Source organism: Danio rerio, chromosome 24 (genome assembly GCF_052040795.2).
Source record: "Danio rerio strain M-AB ecotype USA chromosome 24, GRCz13ab, whole genome shotgun sequence".
In the NCBI taxonomy this organism is placed as follows: domain Eukaryota; kingdom Metazoa; phylum Chordata; class Actinopteri; order Cypriniformes; family Danionidae; genus Danio; species Danio rerio.
The window spans coordinates 10,791,542-10,814,522 of NC_141044.1; the positions used below are offsets into that span (position 1 = coordinate 10,791,542).

A 22,981-nucleotide genomic window follows, 5' to 3' on the forward strand; every position below is an offset into this window, starting at 1 on the left:
TAAAGACATATATTACAGCTGTCATCAGATTGTTTTTTATTGTAATTAATAAAACATTTTTTTATCATGAAACTTTCACATAATTTATGTTGCTTAATACATTTATTTTATCATTATTGTTCCATTAGTGTATTACAAAAAACACTAAAATGAAAAAAAAACATTAGGTAAATTTAGTTTTACACTTGGAGACTCCTGAAGGACAAATGATGATGGAATATGAAAAGTCTTTTTAGCTATATAGGTGACACAGTGACTCAGTGGTCAGCACTGTCGCCTCACAGCAAGAAGGTCGCTGGTTTAAGTCCCTGCTGGGCCAGTTGGCGTTTCTGTGTGGAGTTTGCATGTTTCCATGTTCGCATGGGTTTCCTCCGGTGGCTCCAGTTTCTCCGATAGCCTGAAGACATGTGGTATAGGTGGATTGAATAAACTAAATTGGCTGTAGTGTATGTGTGTGATTGAGTGTGTATGGATATTTCCCAGTACTGGGTTGCAGCTGGAAGGCCATCCACTGTGTAAAACATATGCTGGATAAGTTGGTGGTTCATTATGCTCTGGCGACCCCAGATGAATAAAGGGAGAGCCGAAGGAAAATAAATGAATGAATGAACGAATGAATGTTTAGGTATATAATACAATTTTTGTTTTTCTATTCAGAACTACTAAACACTTATCCTCATATTGTTCATATGTAGAGTTTATTCATTCTCATTTACAATTAATTATTTAATCATCTAAAATTATGGATCTGCAGCAATTTATTTATTTATCCTTGAACTAAAGTCCAATTGGTTTGATTGTGTGAAACCATCTGTTTAATTTAAAGCTTTTCTTCTAATTTATATACTTGTGGAAAAAAGTCCAGTATTGTATGCATTCTTGCTGTAATGTGTGGAATCATTTGTGAATCGTTTTCTCTTCCTCAGCTCAACCCTTTGGCCAGTCAAGCAGCGGTTGCAGCAGCAGCAGCGATGGGTTCAATTGCTGGGTCACAGGTGTTTGGTAATGCTCTGTCCAGCCTGCAGGGAGTCACTGGACAACTGGTCACCAATGCACAAGGACAGGTACGAACACACATTCGCAAAGCATATTCAAATGAAAATGCACTCAAGAAATGCATGTGTAAGCTAAAGTGTGCGGCACATTAATCATAACACGAGACAAAGGACAAGTAAACATTCTCCTGTAGTAGTCTGAACATGATTTCGTTTATTAGTGAAATGTAACCCAGACAAATAAATATAGATTGGATTTTTGTGGTCAACTTTGGCTCATTTTTATTATATGATTCTGGCTATGTTTCTACAACACCACAAAAGTGAATTTAAGTATGTCTCAATGCAGTTTTTAGGTAAAATATGAACTAGAAGGCAGTAAAATATCATTGGCAATCATAATTTTTTACACAAATTACAATTAGAGGAGCAGATTAGTGACAATTAAACTATATATCAATGCAGTTATTTGTAAAAAGCTATATAAAAACTACATAACATTCAGTAAAGCACAAAATTGTAAGTGTAAATGTCTTTTAGGTTAGCAAGAATCACTTCCCTCTGCCAGACCTTTCGTATGGAAAAGGTTCCAACATATTTCATGTTTTGTTGAAATGTAGCTATACTTATAAAAAAAAAACAACAACAACACCCTCTGGATGATGTTTTAAATTAAAAGAACCACAAAAAAAACACGATTTCAAATATTGCAGAAATTTAGCCAGAATCACATACATATAAAAAGCTTTGCTTTCTAATAAACGTTTCGTATGGAAAATGCCAGCAAATTTAAAGTACAGAAACAGTATCAGGTATCTATAAAAAACAACGTTCTCTTATGAATGTTTTACATAAAAAGTGCCACAAAACATGCAAAAAAAAACATATTTACTGTCTGTTTTTCTTATTTTGTGAATCATATTTTTTTCACATTTATGCTTTTGCATTGCATTATGGAAACTTGATCTTTCCTTTAAAAGCTTTTGATGATAAAAAGTTTGAAAAAAAATGACTTTTCTTGACATTTTTAATATCAAGTTGTATATTGTCTAGGTCTGTGTTGTAAATAACGATACAAAAATCTGGTAATAGGCTGCTATTACGTTTTCTGTTGTTTTACAAACTTAGTTCTCTATATATTATTTTTTAAGTCTCAAAGTACTAAAATTTGAATAAAAGTCACTTTGTTAAGCTGTAGAGTTGAATTTTCAACATTAAAAATGAACAGAGCAGATATGACACTCCTAGAATGTAACCGTAAATAAATCGAAACTTGTGAAGCACAAAATATGAAACTGTTAATTAACAGACATGTTCACAGTGTAGGCAAAATTTACCTACATTTGAAAAAGAAAAAAAAAAAGCAACGCCCTCTAGTGGACGTTTCATATGGAACGTGCCACGCTACATATTTCAGGTTTCGCAGAAATGTAGCTTGAATCGCATACCTACCAAAACAATGCTCTCTAATGGATATTACATATTGAAAGTGTCATGAAACATACCAACGTTCTTCAGGTTTTGCATAAATGTAGCCAGAATCACATACTAATAAAATCAATGCCGTCTAGTAAACGCTTCATGTAAAAAGTGCCTTGAAACATAACACTGTTTTTCAGATTTTAAAGAAACATGATCAGAATTGCATGCCTATTAATAAAACACCATCTAGTGAATGTTTCATTTGCAGAGTGCCTCAGATTGTACCAACATTTTTCAGGAGTTGCAAAAACGTAGCAAGAATCACATACCTATAAAATGCGATGCCCTCTTGTGGCAGTTTCAAATAAAATGTACCACGAAATGTACCTGCATGTTTCAGGTTTTGCAGAAACGTAGCCAGAATCACATACTTATAAAATGCAATGCAGTCTAGAAAACCTTTCATATGAAAAGTGCCTCAAAATGTAACACTATATTTCATATTTTGAAGAAACATAATCAGAATCTTGAACTATAAATGAACCAACACCCTCTAATGAATGTTTCATATGGAAAGTTCCCAAATTGTAAAAAACAAAAGCATTTTTTCAGGAGTTTCAGAAACATAGCAAAAATTACATACCTATAAAAAACTATGGCCTCTGGTAAGTGTTTCATAAAATGTACCATGAAAAGCAGAAATCACATACTTATAAAAAGCAATGCAGTCTAGTAAACGTTTCATGTAGAAAGTGCCTCTAAACGTAACACTGTTTTTCAGATTTTGAAGAAACATAATCGGAATTGTGTACCTGTTATTAAAACAATGCCCTCTAGTGAATGTTTCATATGTAGAGTGGCTTGAATTGTACCAACATTTTTAAGAATTCGCAGAAGCATAGCAAGAATCGCATATCTACAGTATAAAAAGCATTCCCCTTTAGTGGATGTTTCATATGGAAAGTGTCAAGAAACATACATTTTTTTTCAAGATTTGAAGAAACATAGCCAGAATCATTTACCTACAAAAAATACAACGCCCTCCTGTGGATGTTTCATATATGAGCCACGAAACATAGCAACATCAGGTTTCGCAGAAATGTAACCTGAGTCACGTACCTACAAATACAATGCTCTCTAGTATATAATCCGAAACTTACCAACATTCTTAAGGTTTTGCATAAGCGTAGCCAGAATTACATACTCATAAATTGCAATGCCATCTAGTAAATGTTTCATATGAAAAGCGCCTCGAAAAACGTAACACTGTTTTAGAAATTTTGAAGAAACATAATTAGAATTGGGTACCTATTAGCTAAGTTAAGGGAAATGGCACCAGTTAGCTAAAGTTTTCTTTCCCAAACGCACGTTTTAGATCCCTTTTATCAAACTTAAGTTAATGAACTGATTCTTTCACTATGTTAGACTTGTCGCAATACAAAATTTTGGCACTGAAATAAAAAAAAAACTGTCCATTTCCCGTTAACATTTCGGCACTGTTCAGTGTTTCCTCAAGGATTTTTTCCAGCTGTGGCAGCAGGTCTTTTACATAAATCTACCAACTACCTATGGCGTTATTTCAATGACAAATGGAGAAATGTGGGGAGCGCAGTATTACAATTCGGGATTGCATGTATGTAACGTTAATACGAGCATGCCAATCTTTTTGTTTGCGCACCGATTTCTTCTGCTCGTGCACAAAACTTATTGATTCCTTCTTGACCTTTCAGGAGTCGCAGAAACATACCAAGAATCATATACCTACTGTATAAAAAGCAATACCCTCAAGTGGATGTTTTCAATAGATAGTGTCACCAAACATAAAAGTGTTTTTCAAGATTTGAAGAATCATTTACCTATAAAAAAAACAGCGCCCTCTTGTGGATGTTACATATAGAAAGTGCCAAGAAACGTACCAGCGTATTTCAAGTTTTACAGAATCACACATTATGAATGAGTTTAGGTTTTTCGCAGACCATCTCTAGCCCTGTTTGAGCGAGCCCGAGAGGGGCGTTGTGTTTAGATTGGACAGCAGCGTGGGAGTGCAGGGGATAAAATGCTGACCTTGTCATATTTACGGGGCCGGCTGCAGAATTGTTCCATCAGTATCCAGAGGCTTGAACGATGAGGCTTGTCAGACCAGAGCCCTATCTAATGAATCATCTTATCGCAGGTGCGCACCGCTCCCATATTAAAGGAAAGATTGTATAGCCAATGTGCCCTTTCATGCTACAGACGGCATTATTTACCTTAACCCTTGTCTCATTCCCCTCCGCGCATTGACACTTTCTCTTCCGTAATATGACGGAAAGTGTTGTTTGAGAAATTGTACTCTAGGGCCTCTTCATGTAACCTACCAGCTCTGATTGAAGGTTTTATGGGTGCTTTTAACAGTTTTGGCTGTAAATGTAATCAAAAATATGTAATGAGGTTTTATATGTTAAAAGAACCATAGAATTGTACATGGTGTGGACATTTCGATAAATGGGCTACAAGAAAGGAGGAAATGGGATCTGTATATGTTGTTTATGCCAAAGCTATGCATCAAATCAAATTCATTTATAACTTAGCAGAAGAAGCTTGGTAGACACTGGAAGCTTTGTGTGTGTGTGTGCGTGCGTGTATGCATGCGTGCATGTTTGTGTGTGTGTAGATTTTGCTTTAATGCCAAAATTCATTAGAATACTAAATTCACTATTAAAAAATGCTGGGTTCCACACTATCAATTTATGTTAAGTCATCATGAAACGATTAAGTTAACGTATTAGTTGTTACAAATTTATGTGGATTAATCATAGTTGTCCCCTAAAACTCTAGAATTGTGTTGTTTCAGCTCAATTTAAATTAGTTTGAACAAACAGATAGTGTGTTTTTTTTTAAAGTTTTTAAAGTTTACGTTTTTGGAGATATTTTGTAAATATCTTTGTGCATTTATAATTAGTGATTAGCATTGGTAGGCACTTCATTAGGACAACTTTAAAGGTTATTTTTCTCAGTATTGTGAAAATTTTAACCCTCAGATTCCAGTTTTTCAAGTTTTTCAAGTATTTTGATCAAATAGTGTTCAATGTCCACTGTTTATTTATTCAGATTTCAGATGTATAAATCACAAATTCAAAAAATAAGACATTTATGGCTGGTACTGGCTCACATATCAGATCGAAAGTTTAAATATTTCTTAAGAAATTATTTTTATTTACTATAATAAAATTACTACAAATGTAGACAGCGGCTTGGTGATTGCTGCGGCTTGGTGGTTGGCTGTTGTCTTACAGCAGGAAGGTCACTGGTTCGAGACATTTCTGTATGGAGTTTGCATGTTCTCTCCATGTTACAAAGACATACGCTATAGATTAATTACAGGAGTGTGTATGAGAGTGTGTTCCCAAGAATGGGTTGCGGCTGGAAGGGCATTCGCTGCGTAAAACATGAGCTGGATAAGTTGGCGATTCATTCCAATGTGGCGACCCCAGATTAATAAAGGCACTAAGACAAAAAGAAAATGAATGAGTGTCCATTGTCCACAGTTTCAGATTTCAGTAACCACACTGAACTGAGCTAAACTGAACTTATATATAACACAAAACTGAACTGACAGTTTCAATTTATTCTGATCTTCTATGTGAAGCTGCTTTAACACATTTTACATTGTAAAAGCACTAAACAAATAAAGGTAAATTAAATTGAAATGAATGTATAAATCACAAAAAGACTAAACACTAATGTCTGGTTTCGTGGTTCAGGGTCACATATCGGATTGAAAATTTAAGATATTTATCAGGGAATTATTTTTATTTACTATAATAAAAATTACTAAAAATGTAGACAGTGGCTTGGTGGTTGGCTGTTGCCTTACAGCAGGATGGTCACTGGTTTGAGCCATTTCTGTGTGAAGTTTGCATGTTCTCTCCATGTCACAGTTCAAAGACATGTAGTATAGGTGAATTGGATTAATTGGCCATAGTTTGTGTGTGTGAAGGTGTGAATGATTCCCAGCACTGAGGGTTGTACTTGTTTTCCCCCACATGTCCAAAGACATGCGCTATAGGTAAAGTGGTTAAGCTAAATTGTCCTTAGTGTATGAGTGTGAATGAAATGTATGGGTGTTTCCCAGTGATGGGTCACAGCTAGAAGGGCATCCGCAAGAAAAATATATGCTAGATAAATTGGTGGCTCATTCTCAGTGGGTGACCCATGACAACGAAGGGAATAAGCCGAAGGAAAATGAGGGTAAATTAAGACATTGAAAACTCAATTACTGATAATAAAAACATATTAAGAATATTAATAAACATCAATGAATCTCTAGTTTAAATAAGTCAAGTCAAGTTGGCTTTATTGTTATTTCAGCAATATACAGTGCAGTACACAGTCAAACGAAACAATGTTCCTCCAGGACCAAGGTGCTTCATTACACAACATAAATTGAAAACATAACACAGGGCTGTGCACCACTATATAAAAATATATTAAAAATAAATAAAAATTAGAATGAGAGCGCAAAGTGTGGTTTGTGCAATATTTAGTGCAAATAACAGAGACAGAACAACACTGACCAGTGCACTACTGATGTTGTGCAAATATTAGACCAGATATAAATACTGTACATGTAAGTATTTGTCTTTCAGATAGAAATGTTGTACAGAGCAGTGTAAAAAATCATTTGTGCAAATATATATCTGTCAATTTCTATCCATTAATTTGTTCGTTAACAGCTGTTTTGTGGTTAAAAAAAATCAAAAATTAAAATTAAAATAATCATTATAAATAAATATTACAGAAATGTATATCATTTTAAAATAATTCTGTGAAAGTTATCTATCTCAGTCTGTACTAAAATGTTAAGCAGCGCAATTGTTTTCCAAATTGACAATAATAAAAATATTTCTTTGAGTTCATCAACATATAACAATAATTTGAAGAGTAATGGCTGCAAAAAAATAAAATAAAAAAATAAATAAATAATATATAATATATATATATATATATATATATATATATATATATATATATATATATATATATATATATATATATATATATATATATATATATATATAATTTATTTTTTTTATTTTATTTTAATATATATAAATATAATATATATATATATATATATATATATATATATATATATATATAATCAGTATATTGTTAGTACTTTTTGTTTTCAATAAAATAAATGCTTTTTTTATAAGAGAGTTGTTTCAAAAACATGAAAAGATCTGACTCCAACCTTTATAAAATCTGTATCATTTTGTGTAATATTTATTATCATTATTAAACTCTTTTTGTAAAACTTGTTATGTAAATATAAATGTGCTTATGTGCATATACAGTTGAAGTCAGAATTATAAACCACCCTGTTTAATTTTTTGCTCCAATTTCTGTTTAATGAAGAGATTTTTTAAACATTACTGAACATAATAATTTTAATAACTCATTACTAATAACTTTAAATTTAAATAACTTTAAATTTATTTTATCTTTGCCATGAAGACAGTACATACTATTTTACTGCATATTTTTCAAGACACTAGTATTCAGCCTAAAGTGACATTTAAAGTGTTAACTAGGCAGATTAGTTTAATTAGGAAAATTATTGTATAACAAAGGTTTGTTCTGTAGACTACCGAAAAAATATATAACTAAAAGAGGTTAATAATATTGACCTTAAAATGTATTTTAAAAAATTAAAAACTACTTTTATTCTAGCCTAAATAAAAACAAATAAGACTTTCTCCTGAAGAAAAAAATATTATCAAACATCCTGTGAAAATTTCCTTGCTTTGTTAAACATCATTTAAGAAATATTTAAAAAAGAAAAAAAATCTAAAAGGGGCCAATAATTCTGCTTTTTTTAACTGTATATTCCATACTTGTTCGGCATATGATAAATTGTCGCTCATTTGAGCTGCCGCACAAATGCTGCCAAGTGTGCGCATGCATGTTGTACGTTAGACGTTACCTAACGAACTGGTAAGGCCTTGTCTTTTCTGAAGAAGCCTGGAGGGCTTGGCTGGACGTATCGGCATGGCGGTGCCGTTGATGGGATGCGCTGTGTGTTTGTAGTGTCGTGGCGGCTGACACTGGCTGACATAATCAGGTCACTGAGACGGTCAAAGCCCAGGGCTACAGGCTCTGCTCTCTACCTTATTACTGACGTGCATTATTCAGTTGGAGTCTGCTAAAACACCCACCACCCTTTTGAGGCTTGTCCCCACCGCCCTTCTTTTACTTTTAACATTAAAATGATACTAATACAGGCCTCAGACGTGGCCAGGGGAACAGCAGATGCTGCCACACACCAAAAAAGCAAAGAAAAAGGACAAGGCAATGTGTTGTTTTATAGCTAAGCATTCTTTGTTTGGTTTGGGTGTTGATTTAGCTCTTAGGCATTAATGCTGGGATGATAGTAGATTACTAAAATAACACAAATGTGGCTTTAAGCACAAGCTATAAGTAGTAGAGTGTTCCCTCAGCTGCAGCACAGCTGAACATTGCCTCATTTTACATGAGAGATTGTGTTTGAAAATAATACATCGCCTGTTTGTGGAGAATTCAGAGTGTTAATGGTGCAGGAATGCTGAATGCTTTAAATAAGCTAGATGACTTCTTGAATATGACTTGGCATGATCACTTTAGGGCGACACAGTGGCTCAGTGGTTAGCACTGTCGCCTCACAGCAAAAAGGTCACTGGTTCGAGTCCCAGCTGGGTCAGTTGGCATTTCTCTTTGGAGTTTACATGTTCTCCCCATGTTGGTGTGGGTTTCCGGGTGCTCCGGTTTCCCCCACAGTCCAAAGACATGTTGAATAGGTAAATTGAATTAGCTAAATTGTCTATAGTGCATGTGTGTGAATAAGTGTGTTTGGATGTTTCCCAGTACTGGGTTGCAGCTGGAAGTGCATGCGCTGTGTAAAACATATGCTGGATAAGTTAATGGTTCATTCCACTGTTGGGATCCCTGATGAATAAAGGGACTAAGCCGAAGGAAAGTGAAGGATCACTTTAATGATATTATGACAATTTTTTACTTATTCATAAGACTGTCTTGATATCTTTATAATCATGACACATGTCATAAATGTGAATGACATTCTATACATGCTTATGACAACCAATATTAAGTGTCATTCGCTCTGCTATTAAATTTTAAATTCAAAGGTGAAATTGTTTGAGATGTCATTGCTAGGACAAGTTAACATAAACACAATAACCTTTGTCATGACAGCTTCATATCATGACGACAACATAACTTGTCATAAATCTGACATAAACATGATTGTCATGAGTCCATTATTATTGTGTCTTGAATTTATTGTAAAATGTCTCATGAAAAGTGTTGACTCTGTCAAATTAATTTATTAAAGTCTCATTTATATTTCATTTACATTTTAATGAGAAAATAAATGTGTACCACGGTAGTTAAGGTCCAGAAAATTATCAATGATGCTGTTATAAAATTTATTTTTACCACAGTTATTGTAACGTAATTTTGGTGGCATTTTTTGTGTGGAGTTTGGATGTTCTCCCCGTATTCGAGTGGGTTTACCTCAAAGTTGTATGTTCAGTGAATGTGTGTGACTCGGCGTGTATGGGTGTTTCCTGTTTCCCAGTGATGGGTTGCACTGTGTTGCGCAGGTTCCGCTGTGGTGACCCCTAATAAAGGGACTAAGCCGAAATGAAAATGAATCACAACTATTGAAAAAAAATAAAATAACATCATTTAAATATTTTTTCTGTTGTCTACATTCAGTATTTGTTTTATAAAGGCCCATTTGTTATTAGCCCAGTTCTCTCTTCAATGATTACCACCAACACAAAGGGTATGTATATCACATTTATGCAAGTAATTCATTCAGTAAGCCCCTTATTTCTTAGGGGTCGCCACAGGGGAATGAACAGCCAACTATTTCAACATCTGCAGCGATGCCCTTCCAGCCGCAACCCAGAACTCGAAAAAACTAAAAAAATATAACCTTTATTTGACTTGTAATTATCTACATAATTACAGTTCTTTGGAATCGTTATATCTCTGCAAGAGTTCACAATTTGAGCACAAGTTCTGCATGAGCACTGATTTAACCATTTACTTTTCTATATAATACTTCAAGTCTTATTCAAAGTATTTGTCTTCACGCTTGAAACTATTAAACAAAAACATATAAACATTTTAAGCCTGTATTTTAAGACAAATTATTACATTAGAGAAGCTGTTAAACTTGTTTGTTTTGTACTTGTAGATTAATTTAAACTATTGGTAATAGCCAGTGGTGGAAAGAGTACTGAGAAATCATACTCAGGTAAAAGTACTATTACTTACCCAAAAATGTAGTGCAAGTAGGGTAAAAGTATCTGTTGTAAATATTACTTAAAGTATGAGTAAAAAGTAGCTCTTTCAAAAGTACTCAAATTAGTATTAAGTATTACACTGGGAAAGGTTGATGTGTTTACATGCAATTTCTGCATGTGTGTGAAAACGTAACATTCTGTAGTGCATTTAGTGATTGTTTAAGGGCATTTCAGTCATCATACCGTAAACATTCGTCAACTTCTCATCAATGAAATACAGTCTTATCCAGGTGTATTGGATTACCAAACTCTGTCCAGGAGGGCCTGTCAAGTTTAGCTCCAACTTGCTTCAACACACCCTGTCAGAAAGTTTCTTATATCTAAGATGAGCTTGATTAGCTGGTTCGGGTGTGTTTGATTTGGGTTGGGATCGGACTGAAATTGCAGGACTGATCATTCTACTTGTGTCAATCCCCATAGGCAAGAAAAAAAAAAGTAAAATTACCAATACAGCACTAAAAAGGTACTCAAGGGAAAGTAAAAGTACTACTTAGTAAATTACTATTCCTGAAACCTATTTAGTTACAGTCATGAGTATTTGTAATTTGTTACTTTACACCACTGGTAATAGCAGTTTTGCTGTTGCTGTTATTAATAAAAAGACTTAAAGTTTTTAAATCTGAGGATGAAGTTTAACATAAATACCACTCTTTCTCAACACATTCTTTTTTTTAAGATGGCTGAAAGTCCAAAAGTAGAATGTTCAGTTCAGGACTGCAGCAATGCATCAAAATCAGAAGTAGAACATTAAATAAATTTAATTTCTGCTCATGGAGACATAAACATACAAAGAATTTATATTTTTGTTATTGTTGAAATGTGTTTAACCCTAATGTTTTACTATAAAATAAACTATTGAATGATTTTATTTAATACAACAAATTATTATTATTATTATCATTACACAAAAAAGGTGTAATGTCCTCTTCAAAAATTCCAGTTGTTGAACGTATTACTGTAAATAAACTTTCAGTAAGAGTAATGGGATAAAAAGCTTGATTAATGGATGAATGAGTGGACAGGTATTAGAATTACTATTGATATTACTAGCATGTCAGTAATGATTCTTTTTTAGTGATTAAATAATTAGATAATTATAAATAAATACAATTATGTCTTATTATTTAACAAGTTATTCCTTTAACTGAATCAGAAAAAGCTGTGTTTGACCGTTTCTGATCTGTGTTTCTGTCTCCGCGGCGTGTGTTAGAAGTTTGGAATTCTCTCTCAATATGTGTCCCCATCCTATTCCCCTCCAAACAGCGGGCAGTAGGGCAGAAAATGGGCAGGGATATTGCCTGGCGGCCATGGCTAACGCTGAAGATTGGCCTGGCTGCAGGAAGAGATGACATTCCCTAGGAATCACTGCCAGTATAATCCTAATGAGTTCTGCTCAAAGAGGAGAAACAGAGGGAGAAAGAGAGGGGGAAAAGAGAAAGGGAGATGAATGCTCGTCACACTGTAAAACACACATATAATGCAGAGGAACGGAAGCAAGTCTTTAAATAAGAACTAGAACAAACTTTTATTGACAGACAGATGCAGTGGTGGAACTACAGTTTTATACATGAAGTGGACAAAGGGTGTCTCTGGCTGTAGGGGGGCTATAGACTATGGCAGACAAGTAGATTACAGTTATACCCTGATACCAGAAACCACAAACACATTCATTGTTGAATACACATTACAGTTAGCTGTACAATCTTAATCATTCATTTGTTTTCCTTCGGCTTAGTTCCTTTATTTATCAGGGGGTGCTAAAGCGGAATGAACCGACAACTTATCCAGCATATGTTTTACACATTCAACCCAGTACTGGAAAACATCCATACACACTTATTCACACACATACAATTTAATTTATTCAATTCCCCTACACAGTCTTTGGACTGTGGGGGAAAATGGAGCACCCAGAGGAAACCAATGCAAACATGGGGAGAATGGCTCTAAGGCAACAGCGCTAACCACTGAGCAACTGTGTCACCTGTACAATCTTAGACTAATGTGCAACTAACATAGGGACTTTTTTTGTAAAGTTGCTAAAGGGGTAAAGTTGTCATCTTTTGCATGTTTTAAACCTTTATAAGTTTCCTTTCTTTTGTTTAGCACAAAAGAAGATATTTAAAAAAAAATGTTAATAACCTGTGACTTCCATTCATTTTTTCGATACTATGATCCTACATACATGATGCTATACCTGATACTACTCAAGTCAATAGTATTTTTATCCCTCTTCAAAATATATTGTTTGTGTTCAGCAGAAGAAAAAAATGTAAGGGTTTGGAACCACTTGAGGGTGCATAAATTTTGAGTCAATTTTCTTTATGCTTTGAAGGGATAGTTCACCCAAAAATAAAAGTTCTGTCATCATTTACTCAACCTTTACATGTTTCAAACCTTTATGAGTTTCCTTTCTTCTGTTTAGCACAAAATAAGATATTTTGAAAAGTTTTGAAAACCTGTAACCATTTACTTCCATATTGCTAGCTTTTTGATACTATGATACTACATACTACATGATGCTACACTTGATACTACTCAAGTCAATGAAATTGTTTATTTCTATTCAAAATATATTATTTGTGTTCAGCAAAGAAGAAAAAAATATATAAGGGGTTGGAACCACCTGAGGGTGAGTAAATATAGAGTCAATTTTTACTAGATCCTTTAAAGGGATAGTTCACCCAAAAATAAAAATTCTGTCATTTACTCACCTCATAAAGGTTTGGAACCACTTGAGGGTGAGCTAATAGTGTGTAAATTTTTACTTTACCTTTTAAGAGGAAAGTTCACCCAAAAATGAAAATGTGATCATGCTTGATTTAATTATTTTTTTTTTTTCTGTTGAACACATACACAGTTATTTTGGAAAAAAAGATTGAAACTGTTAGCCCCTGATATCTATAGATTTTCTTCTATGTGTTTCAATGGTTACTGGTTTCAACATTCTTTGAAATATCTTCTTTTGTGTTCAACAGAACAAAATCTGGAAAAAAAGTCAATGGTGGGTTAAATGATGATATTATTTAATTGTTTTGGGTGAACTGCTGTAACCCATCAAACTAACTTCAAACTTTAAAGATTTGCCAAAATTTGAATCAGCTTAGAATGATAATCCTGCTAGGACTAATTCATTATAAACTTGTGATACATTATTGGTTCAATTGGATGTAATATTTTGCAAATGTTTTCTCTCTAAAGTATGTTTTAGAGAAAAGAGTATAGAGTATAACTCTATAGAGAACTAAGTACAGAGTTTGTCAACTAAATGTCTTTTCTGAGGTTAATAAGGTGTCATATTGTTAACAAGTTTTTTTTTTATTTGAACTCTTTTGATGTAGTTCATAGTAATACACTGTTTATATTAATGCACGGATTTCCCATTTAAGATGTGCTGTTTCTAAACAGTTGTTTATTTGTATTTATTTAGTTCAGATGTGCCCCTTTTTGCTTAAACTGAACGTTAAATGCTGTTAGGCCACTTTAAAAAGGATCGAAACAGAATTATCATTTACACAATTTGAAAGCTGCTTGTGTCCTATCAGAATTAACATGCTCTGTTTTGTTTGTTAGCACATTGTCTTTTTTCTGCGAGTGTGAGGGTCAGTTGTGTCATTGCAGCATGCAAAATTCATTGCTTTGTAAAGATAAAGCTAAAAGAAATGCTTCTTTTGGTAATATAAAATGAAAATTGAGATTTCCAGCAGTGAATTAAATTTCAGGGTGACACATGAGATGGCCAATCAGATGACGGAGTGTTCTATTTCACCATGGACACCCCTTTAGCTCCATCACTGGAAGTATGACAAAATATATGGACCCATTTAGAATTTAGTTATTCTTTTATCTCCTGCTTTTTCAGGCAGGTGTTCCTCATGAGGTTAAACCACATGATCAGATTTAAGTGTAGCTCAGGCTCATGCTAGAATTGGAGACGATGTTTCAGGAGATTGTTTACATCAAACATTCAACGTGATTGAGTCACAGGCAAGCACATTTGTATCACATGGTTTTACCAAATCAGAGGGATTTTTATTTGGTGCTTATAAGGATTTATGAGAAACATGTCAACTCTAACCTGTCAGACACTGGTGGAAACCAGATTTAACTTAATTTGTCCCTCAGCAAAAATTTTTATTCCAGCTTAGCTGCTTTAAGACAATAAACATACATTATAAACAATTTTTACTCCTAAAACCTAAAAATGTAGTTCAGAAAAATATCATTTAAAATTATTTGTTCTTAAATTTGAAACACTTTGTCCTTCATATATATATATATACTGTATATATATATATATATATATATATATATATATATATATATATGTGTGTGTGTGTGTGTGTGTGTGTGTGTGTGTGTGTGTGTGTGTGTGTGTGTGTGTGTGTGTGTGTGTGTGTGTGTGTATATATTCATTATTTATTTTTTGATTCACTCTGAAACATAAAAAAAGACATATTAAAGGATATTTCTGTTGTTTTGTTCATACAGGGAAAGTCAATCAGGTTTTTTTTCAGAATTTACTCTAAATAGATTGGGGACTCTATTTTGACGATCCATGCGCAAAGTGCATTGTACACACAGACATCCATTAGCCTATACATAATTAGTTCTAGTATCCAGCAAATGAATAAATAAACAATAATAACGAAGTGTGCAATACACACGCGATACCCCATATGGTCTAAAACCTGACAGGTGGGCAAATCTAAGCTTGTTTTTTTAATAAAACAAATATATATATAAAAAAAAGCCTCCCGAGATGAAGAAGGCATGAAGGCGGTTGTTTTTATATTTGTAAGCTAGAAAATAATAATTTTTGTAATATTTTAATTCTTTATTTTTTCACATTTGTAAATATGTTTGCGTATTGCTGTACATCCTATGTATTAAGCAATGTTTAAGCGAGCTGCGTAACTAACGCGCTCTGCGCTGGACTTTAGACCAGCTTTCATCTGGTCTATTGTGTAGCCAATTATAGTTTCTCAAAATAGCAACGCACCAGCAACAGTCCTCAATACACCTCCTTTTTTAGACCAGAGCGCCTATGGGCGCACATATGAGCACAAATGCATTTGCTATTTAAACAGCGTAGCGCAAGACATCAAAACAAGTCAGGCATCGAGCTAAAACTAGCAAACAACAATTGCGCCGCATTGATATGATAGGACCCTAGGTGTGTCCCAAACTGCATACTTACACACTATTCTATTCTATTCTATTCTATTCTATTCTATTCTATTCTATTCTATTCTATTCTATAGTATGAATAGTAAAAGTAGTGCATTTCCACTAAACCTTAAAAAAGTGCTTTATATAAACATACACACACACACACACACACACACACATAAATACCTGGATGATGTACTTATTTGGAAATGAAGTGTATTAAAACAGAATATTGAACACCATGTACTCGTTGTCACAGTTTGCTTTTATAGTGAAAGCTATCGGGGGGCTAAAGTTGAATTGCTTTATTTATTTTGGACTATGTAAGCAAAATGATCTAATGGACTTTGTACTCATGACAGTTAAAATTAGTTTTTACATTTACATTTATTTAACTAATTTGGCAATCCTTCAATATCAGCTTGCAAAGGTTTGAATTTCCACTTTATAATTTTTATTTTATTATAATAATTATTGTTTCATTTAGGACTACACTAAACTCAATTCAATACATGGTTAAGTATATAAGTGCCTATAGTGTTCAATGTGTCACTTGGGATTTAACTGTTATTTTATGTTCCACAAGACAAACTTTATTTTAATAACATATTCATAAAGAAATTCATAATGAATCAGCCTTCTGAATAAATCAGCTGAATAAATAACTTACTAGTAATTGTGGTTTACCTACATATTTAAAAGTGTAATTGCATTTATATTTAATACTTTCATATTTGTAAAATAAAAATGTCTTTCACTTGATTTTACTATAACCAACCCTGTAGAATTTTATTGTATGGTATTTAATTAATCTTACAAGTAAATAGTTTGATATGAAAGATATGCCATACATTTATTAAGGTTAAAAACAATAGTTTATATTTTATGCCCATTTATAGTGGGCATAAAAGACTCCATTTAGGCATAGTATTTAATACTAAAGCTAAATAATCAGAAAATTTACTTCTAATCAAGATCAATATCCAGAAGCCAATAAATTAAACATTCAACTTGACACATACACACTGAAAAAGACTTTTGCTCTTTGTTTCTTCATACATTAATTTTCCTTTGGCTTAGTCCCTAAATTATCAGGGGTCGAATGAATCACCAGCTATTCCGGCATATGTTTTAAGCAGTCCTTCCAGCTGCCACCCAGTACTCTGAAACACCCATACACGCTTGCATTCTCCAAACAGAAATGCCACCTGGCCCAGGCCGGGACTTGAACCAGCGACTTTATTGATGTGAAGCTACAGTGCTAACCAGTGAGCCACCATGCCGCCTTGCTGTAGGGTCAATCTACTTATTTAAAATGAGCTTAAGCAACACAATTCTTGAGGTTTTATTGGGCAAAACTTTATTGTTTTATGTTTAATCCACATAAATATGTAAAAACTTATAGGCTAACTTCATTCCTACTTGTTGTCCCAACACAAATTGGTTGTGTGAAGCCAAGATTTTTTACAGTCAGGTAAATGTAGCAAACAATACAACAATGTAGTCTGCATAATTTAGAAGTCTCACCACAGCACACACTACTAAATGCAGGCTTACAGCATAATTGATAAAACTACAAAAAAAAACAAAAAAAAAAAAACAAATCAAATCTCAGAAACTTCAAAACGCATCAAATATCACTGAGAACATTGTTTTTAAACTGTTTTGGGCAGCAGGTAATGTTGTAATTCTAAAGTCCTGTAAGCTATAGTGAGCTGAGAGCGCTGTGAACAGGACTATTCAGAGCAGCCCGGGACAGTATGTAGCTGTCAGCCCATGTGCTGTATTATTGCCCGTGTTAGAGCAGCCACTTAGTCCAATGAGAGTGAATAATTGAGCGGAACAAGCCCTGAGACAAGACGGCATGCAAATGCCATGTCGGGGGACACGAGCGCCACACCGCACAATAAAATATGCTAAGTGGCAGGAGAGAGGGCCGCGGAGGATTGAGAGGGAGCGATAAAGAGCGACAGAGGGAGGGAGAGAGAGAGAGATAAATTATCTGTCGCTTAATGCGAAGCAACGCAACCAAATGAGCCGTGGTGAGGGTGAATTACACATAGTCAGCCCTCCTTTTTTCCACCGCTCCATCGTCATTATGTCAAAGAGAGAGGAGGGAGAGGAACGGTCAGAGATTATACAGATGCAGAGCTTGTTAGCGCAGCTGGGGGTCCGCTGGCAGACCTGGGTAAATTATATGCGATAGATCAATGGTGCTTTTTCTGTCTAGGTGTTTGAACACACACGCCACATTCTTACAGAAAAGTGTTCTTTAACACTTTATGTACCTCCCGGCTCTATTTTTAAGGGGTTTTGGCCTTTTGATTTTTTGTGCTAGACTGGAGTTTCAGTACTTTAATGCGTCAGCAATCCATGTGCGTAACACTTCAAGGCCTTCACCCTTTTTCTGACCTTTTCTTCTCTGTAAAAAAAAAATGATATGACAAAAAGTCATGAAAACAAATGTTTTATGCTACTTTAGCTTGTTACAATAACATGACAAGTTTAACTTGATAGTTTTGTCAGTTTGACTGATGTAAGATAGAAACTTACTAGAGAATGAATAGTTAATCTGACGGGGTATATTTACAGTATATAAGTCTATTTTAAGATTAATTTATTGTTGAAGACAAAAACAAATAAAAATTTAGACTTTAGATTAACTTAATATTATGTTTTGTAAAAGATTGTATCATTTTGACTAAAGAGAGAGAGAGAGAGAAAGAAAGAGAGGTTTCATTTTTAATTGAAAGACTTATGAAGATTCCAGCTTGATCCATCTTTAAGGACACAGAATGTACAACCTATTTTACGGATGTAGTTTAAAATGATGTCAGGTAAAACAGAAAACACACTTTGAAATATAGGTTCTTTATTGGCATCAGTGGTTCCAGAGAGAACATTTTACATGTGTGAAACTAAAGGCGAATGACACAGGAATGTGAAATGTGCTTTTTTTTTTTTTGCAGAAGAAGACCAGAAACATCTACGCAATGATTCAAAAATTCAGTTTAGTTTAGTTTAGTTCAGTTCAGTTCAGTTCAGTTCAGTTCAGTTCAGTTATTTAGGTTTGTTTCATTCAGTTTAAATCAGTTAGTTAGTTTAGTTTAGCTCATTGAGTTTAGTTTAGTTCAGTTCAGCTCAGTCTGTTTAGTTCAGTTCAGTTGGTTTGGTTTGTTTTAGTTAAATTTGTTTATTTCAGTTCAGTTTGATTAGTTCAGTTCAGTTCAGTTTAGTTTAGTTTAGTTAGTTTGATTTGGTTTGGTTTGATTCATTCAGTTCAAATCAGTTCAGTTAGTTTAGTTTAGTTTAGTTTAGTTTAGTTTAGTTTAGTTTAGTTTAGTTTAGTTTAGTTAAGTTTAACTCAGTTCAGTTCAGTTCAGTCCGTTTAGTTCAGTTCAGTTCAGTTGGTTTGGTTTGGTTAGCTTAATTTATCTAATAATTGTGAATAAGTATCATGGATTTTCAACATTAATAATAATAAGAAATGCTTCTTGAGCAAAAAAAGCACATTAGTGTGATTTCCCAAGGATCACTGCAGTGTATTTATTTAGAAACATAATAAAATATATCTCAATGTATATTTATTTCACAATATTTCTGTTTTTACTGTACTTTTGATCAATGCATGAATAGTCTTGACTCTAATATGAAAGTTATCAGCAGAGACAGACAAAATCTGCAGATTCTTTTTTTTCTACTGTATTTCTGCACAGAAAATGATCTGTAAAAAATACATTTTTAATTAAGGTTTGCAATGCAAATCAATCTAACCACTTGATTTGTTATCCAAGTACGTCTGTCTAGAAATAATATATCTACTAAAAGACACAAATTATTACTTTACAAACTGTATTATACATGAAACATTTACATAGTTTTCAATAATATTACTGAAATACACATTTACAGTAAATAAACTGCATGAAAATCTGCTTATTTGTCTCTAGAGTCATCAGTAATAAATATGAAAGTGTTTCTTTCTTAATGCGCTAGTAAGTGACTCAAGCATTTTGATGTATGAGTTTATCTGTAGTACTCTGGATGATAAAGGTCTTAAGTCTTGTGGTTCCACCCTTGTGCTGTGTGTGTGTGTGTGTGTGTGTGTGTCAGGAGGAGGCGTCGGGTCCTTTTCTCCAGCGCTGTTGTTCTACATGGCTCATTGAAGCCGTGGCCTTGAGAGGTAAAACAGTGCAACTACAAAGGGTTACGGCCCTTGATCTGTGACAGCCGGAGAAAAGGGGGTGCACAAAAACCACAGAAAGGGATTGTGGGAGGAGGGCGTCCCTTATGGAGACCGGGACCAGGATTATAAAAGTGTGCGTGTGTGCTTTATTGGAGGACGAGTGGTTAAGAGGCTGCATTATTAACTCGGCCCTTCTATGCATTTTATACACACACACAGAGACATACACACACACATATTTTTTCTCTGGTCTTATGATAGATAATACAGTCAGTGGTGTGCACCAGCTAACACAAAGGTACTCAGAGTCTGACCTTTAGAGAGGAGCAGAGAGCACATTTTGTGTGTGTGTGTGTTTGTGTGTGTGTGTGAGAGGGGGGCTTTTCATGTGCTCATACAGTACTTGTGCCTGTGTGTAGACTGTGGCGTTCATCTGGGTTTGTGGTTCAGTGCAAGTGGTAATGTATGAGTGTGTGTAAGTCTTTTAAGCCTCTCACAACAATAAAAAAAGGTTATACTGTGTATTTTCTCCACCCTGTATTAAGTAGCCCTCGATCCTGTAAAATCGGAGGGCTTTGATACTCTGGCGCTGATGAGGTCCTCTGAGTGTATGAAGGGCTCTAGTTTGATGTCTTTGCCGTGTTTGTCAGGTGTAAAGATTATGAGGGGAAACACACATCTTTGTCACGTCTTTCTAAAAGATAATGAACAAATAAGTTGTTGTACAAATAAAACAAGAGAGATACAGCTATGAAAAAAAATATATGACTACTTGGCTCTGACCAAGACTTCTTGAAAAATTTTTGTTTCTCTCTATTTATTTATTTTTTTAGATTGGTTTGGTATAGTTGAATTTCTTCTTTGTGTAAACATCTAAATACATATTTATACATGTTTGTATCATACCTGTCAATATTGGGATGTGAAAAAAGGGATACCCCTTTCCACTGAGTGGTACAGTACAGTATGGTACTGATCGGTACGAGTCACCACTATCTGGCAGGCCTTACCACTGCCAAAAGGGTACCAATGATGAGCGTAGTGCAGGGGTGCTCAACCCTGTTCCTGGAGATCTACCTTCCTGCATAGTTCAGCTCTCCTACCCTGACCAAACACACCTGAACCAATTAACTAGGACCTGAACAGCACTTGATGATTACAGGCAGGTGTGTTTGATATGGGTTGCGACTGAAATCTGTTTGAAGGTAGATGCCCAGGAACAGGGTTGGTCACCCCTGGTGTAGTGTATGACAGAAGTGCCTTTTCAGTCAACGTCATTCTCGCTCAAGGAAATGTCCGCTTGCAGTACTTATTTATCTATCTATTTATTTATTAAGTTATTTATTTATTTATTTTAATTTAGTTACTTAGTTGGTTAGTTATTTACTTATTTAGTTGAACTCTAAATAAGCATGTTAGAATGGATAATGTGACACTGATATGTAATTGCTGATGAAAATTTAGCTTACCATCACAGAAATAAATAATATTTCTAAAAATATAAAATTTGAAAACAGTTATTTTAAATCATATATGATTCAAGACAAGACAACTTATGTTCAAAAGTATAAATTCTTGGAATATGATATTTGTACATCGAATGAAAGCTGAATAAATAAGTTTTGCATTGATGTATGGTTTGTTAGGAATAATAGTATTTGTTTGAGATACAACTATTTGAAAATCTGACTTGAGTTACGAAAAATTGAAATATTGAGAAAAATCACATTTAAAGGTGTCCAAATGAAGTGCTTAGCAATGCATATTACTAATCACAAATTGGGCTTTAATGAATTTGCAGAAGAAAATTTACAAATTCTTTTCAAGCAACATAATCTTTACCTAATGTTCTAATGATTTTTTGCATAAAAGAAAAATGGATAACTTTCTATCAGTTTATTTTTGGCTATTCCAACAAATATACCTGTTCAAGTACAGTAAGACAAACAAATGCAGCCTTGGTGAGCATAAGATAACATGAGAAACTTGAACTCCAAACTTTATATCAGTATTTAATTTGTTTTGCTTTATTTAGTTATTGAACTGTACCTACGATAATATTGTTGATCACTATAAGAATAGCCCAAACTAAATTTTGTTTCTCTTTCCATGTAGATCATTGGTACGATCCCTCTGATGCCAAACTCTGTAGGACCTTCCAACCAGTCAGGGGGCGGGACTTCCCCCCTGCAGGTCCAGCCAATCACTCCACAGCTGCTGACCAACGCACAGGGTCAGATTATAGCCACTGTGATCGGCAACCAGATCCTGCCAGTGATCAACACCCAGGGAATCACACTGTCACCCATTAAACCTGGACAACAGGTACACAACATATTCTGGCTATTTCTGCAAGAGAATCCTGTAAAAAAAAGGTCTGCAGGTTTAAGTATGGGGTTAGATTTGCAACACAATTTTGTGCACAAAAGATCATGTTTTGAGTGTGCAAAATCCCTTGTTGATGCGTGTTCACATTTCTGTCCACAAAAGGTCATACTTTAAGTGTGGAAAATGGCTTTTAAAATTCTGCACATTTGAAATTCTGCATGCAAAAGATCATGTTTCGAGCATGCAAAATGGCTTATTGAATGTGTGTTAACAATTCTGCATGCGAAAGATCATGCTTTGAGCATTCAAAATGGCTTGCAAAGGCATTAAGACTTCTGCATGCAAAAGATCCTGTTTTGAGTGTGAAAATAGCTTGTTGAATGAGTGTTAACAATTCTGCATGCAAAAGATCATGCTTTGAGCATGCAAACTGGCTTGTTAAATGCATGTTAACAATTATACATGCAAAAGATCATGTTTCAAGCATGCAAAATTCCTTGTTGTATGTGTGAAATTATTTCTGT

The 22,981-nt window shown here is 34.2% G+C and overlaps 1 protein-coding gene across 1 annotated transcript in view; it reads left to right on the forward strand.

Moving 5' to 3' along the window:
• The first annotated feature begins 887 nt into the window (after positions 1–887).
• LOC147837958 (POU domain, class 6, transcription factor 2-like) overlaps positions 888–22,981 on the forward strand; it is a 58,536-nt gene continuing 36,442 nt past the window's right edge. Inside the window, exons 1-2 of the mRNA XM_087308948.1 lie at positions 888–1,064; positions 22,245–22,454. Coding sequence (XP_087165074.1) covers positions 888–1,064; positions 22,245–22,454 — 387 coding nt within the window. The remainder of the gene's footprint in view (positions 1,065–22,244; positions 22,455–22,981) is intronic.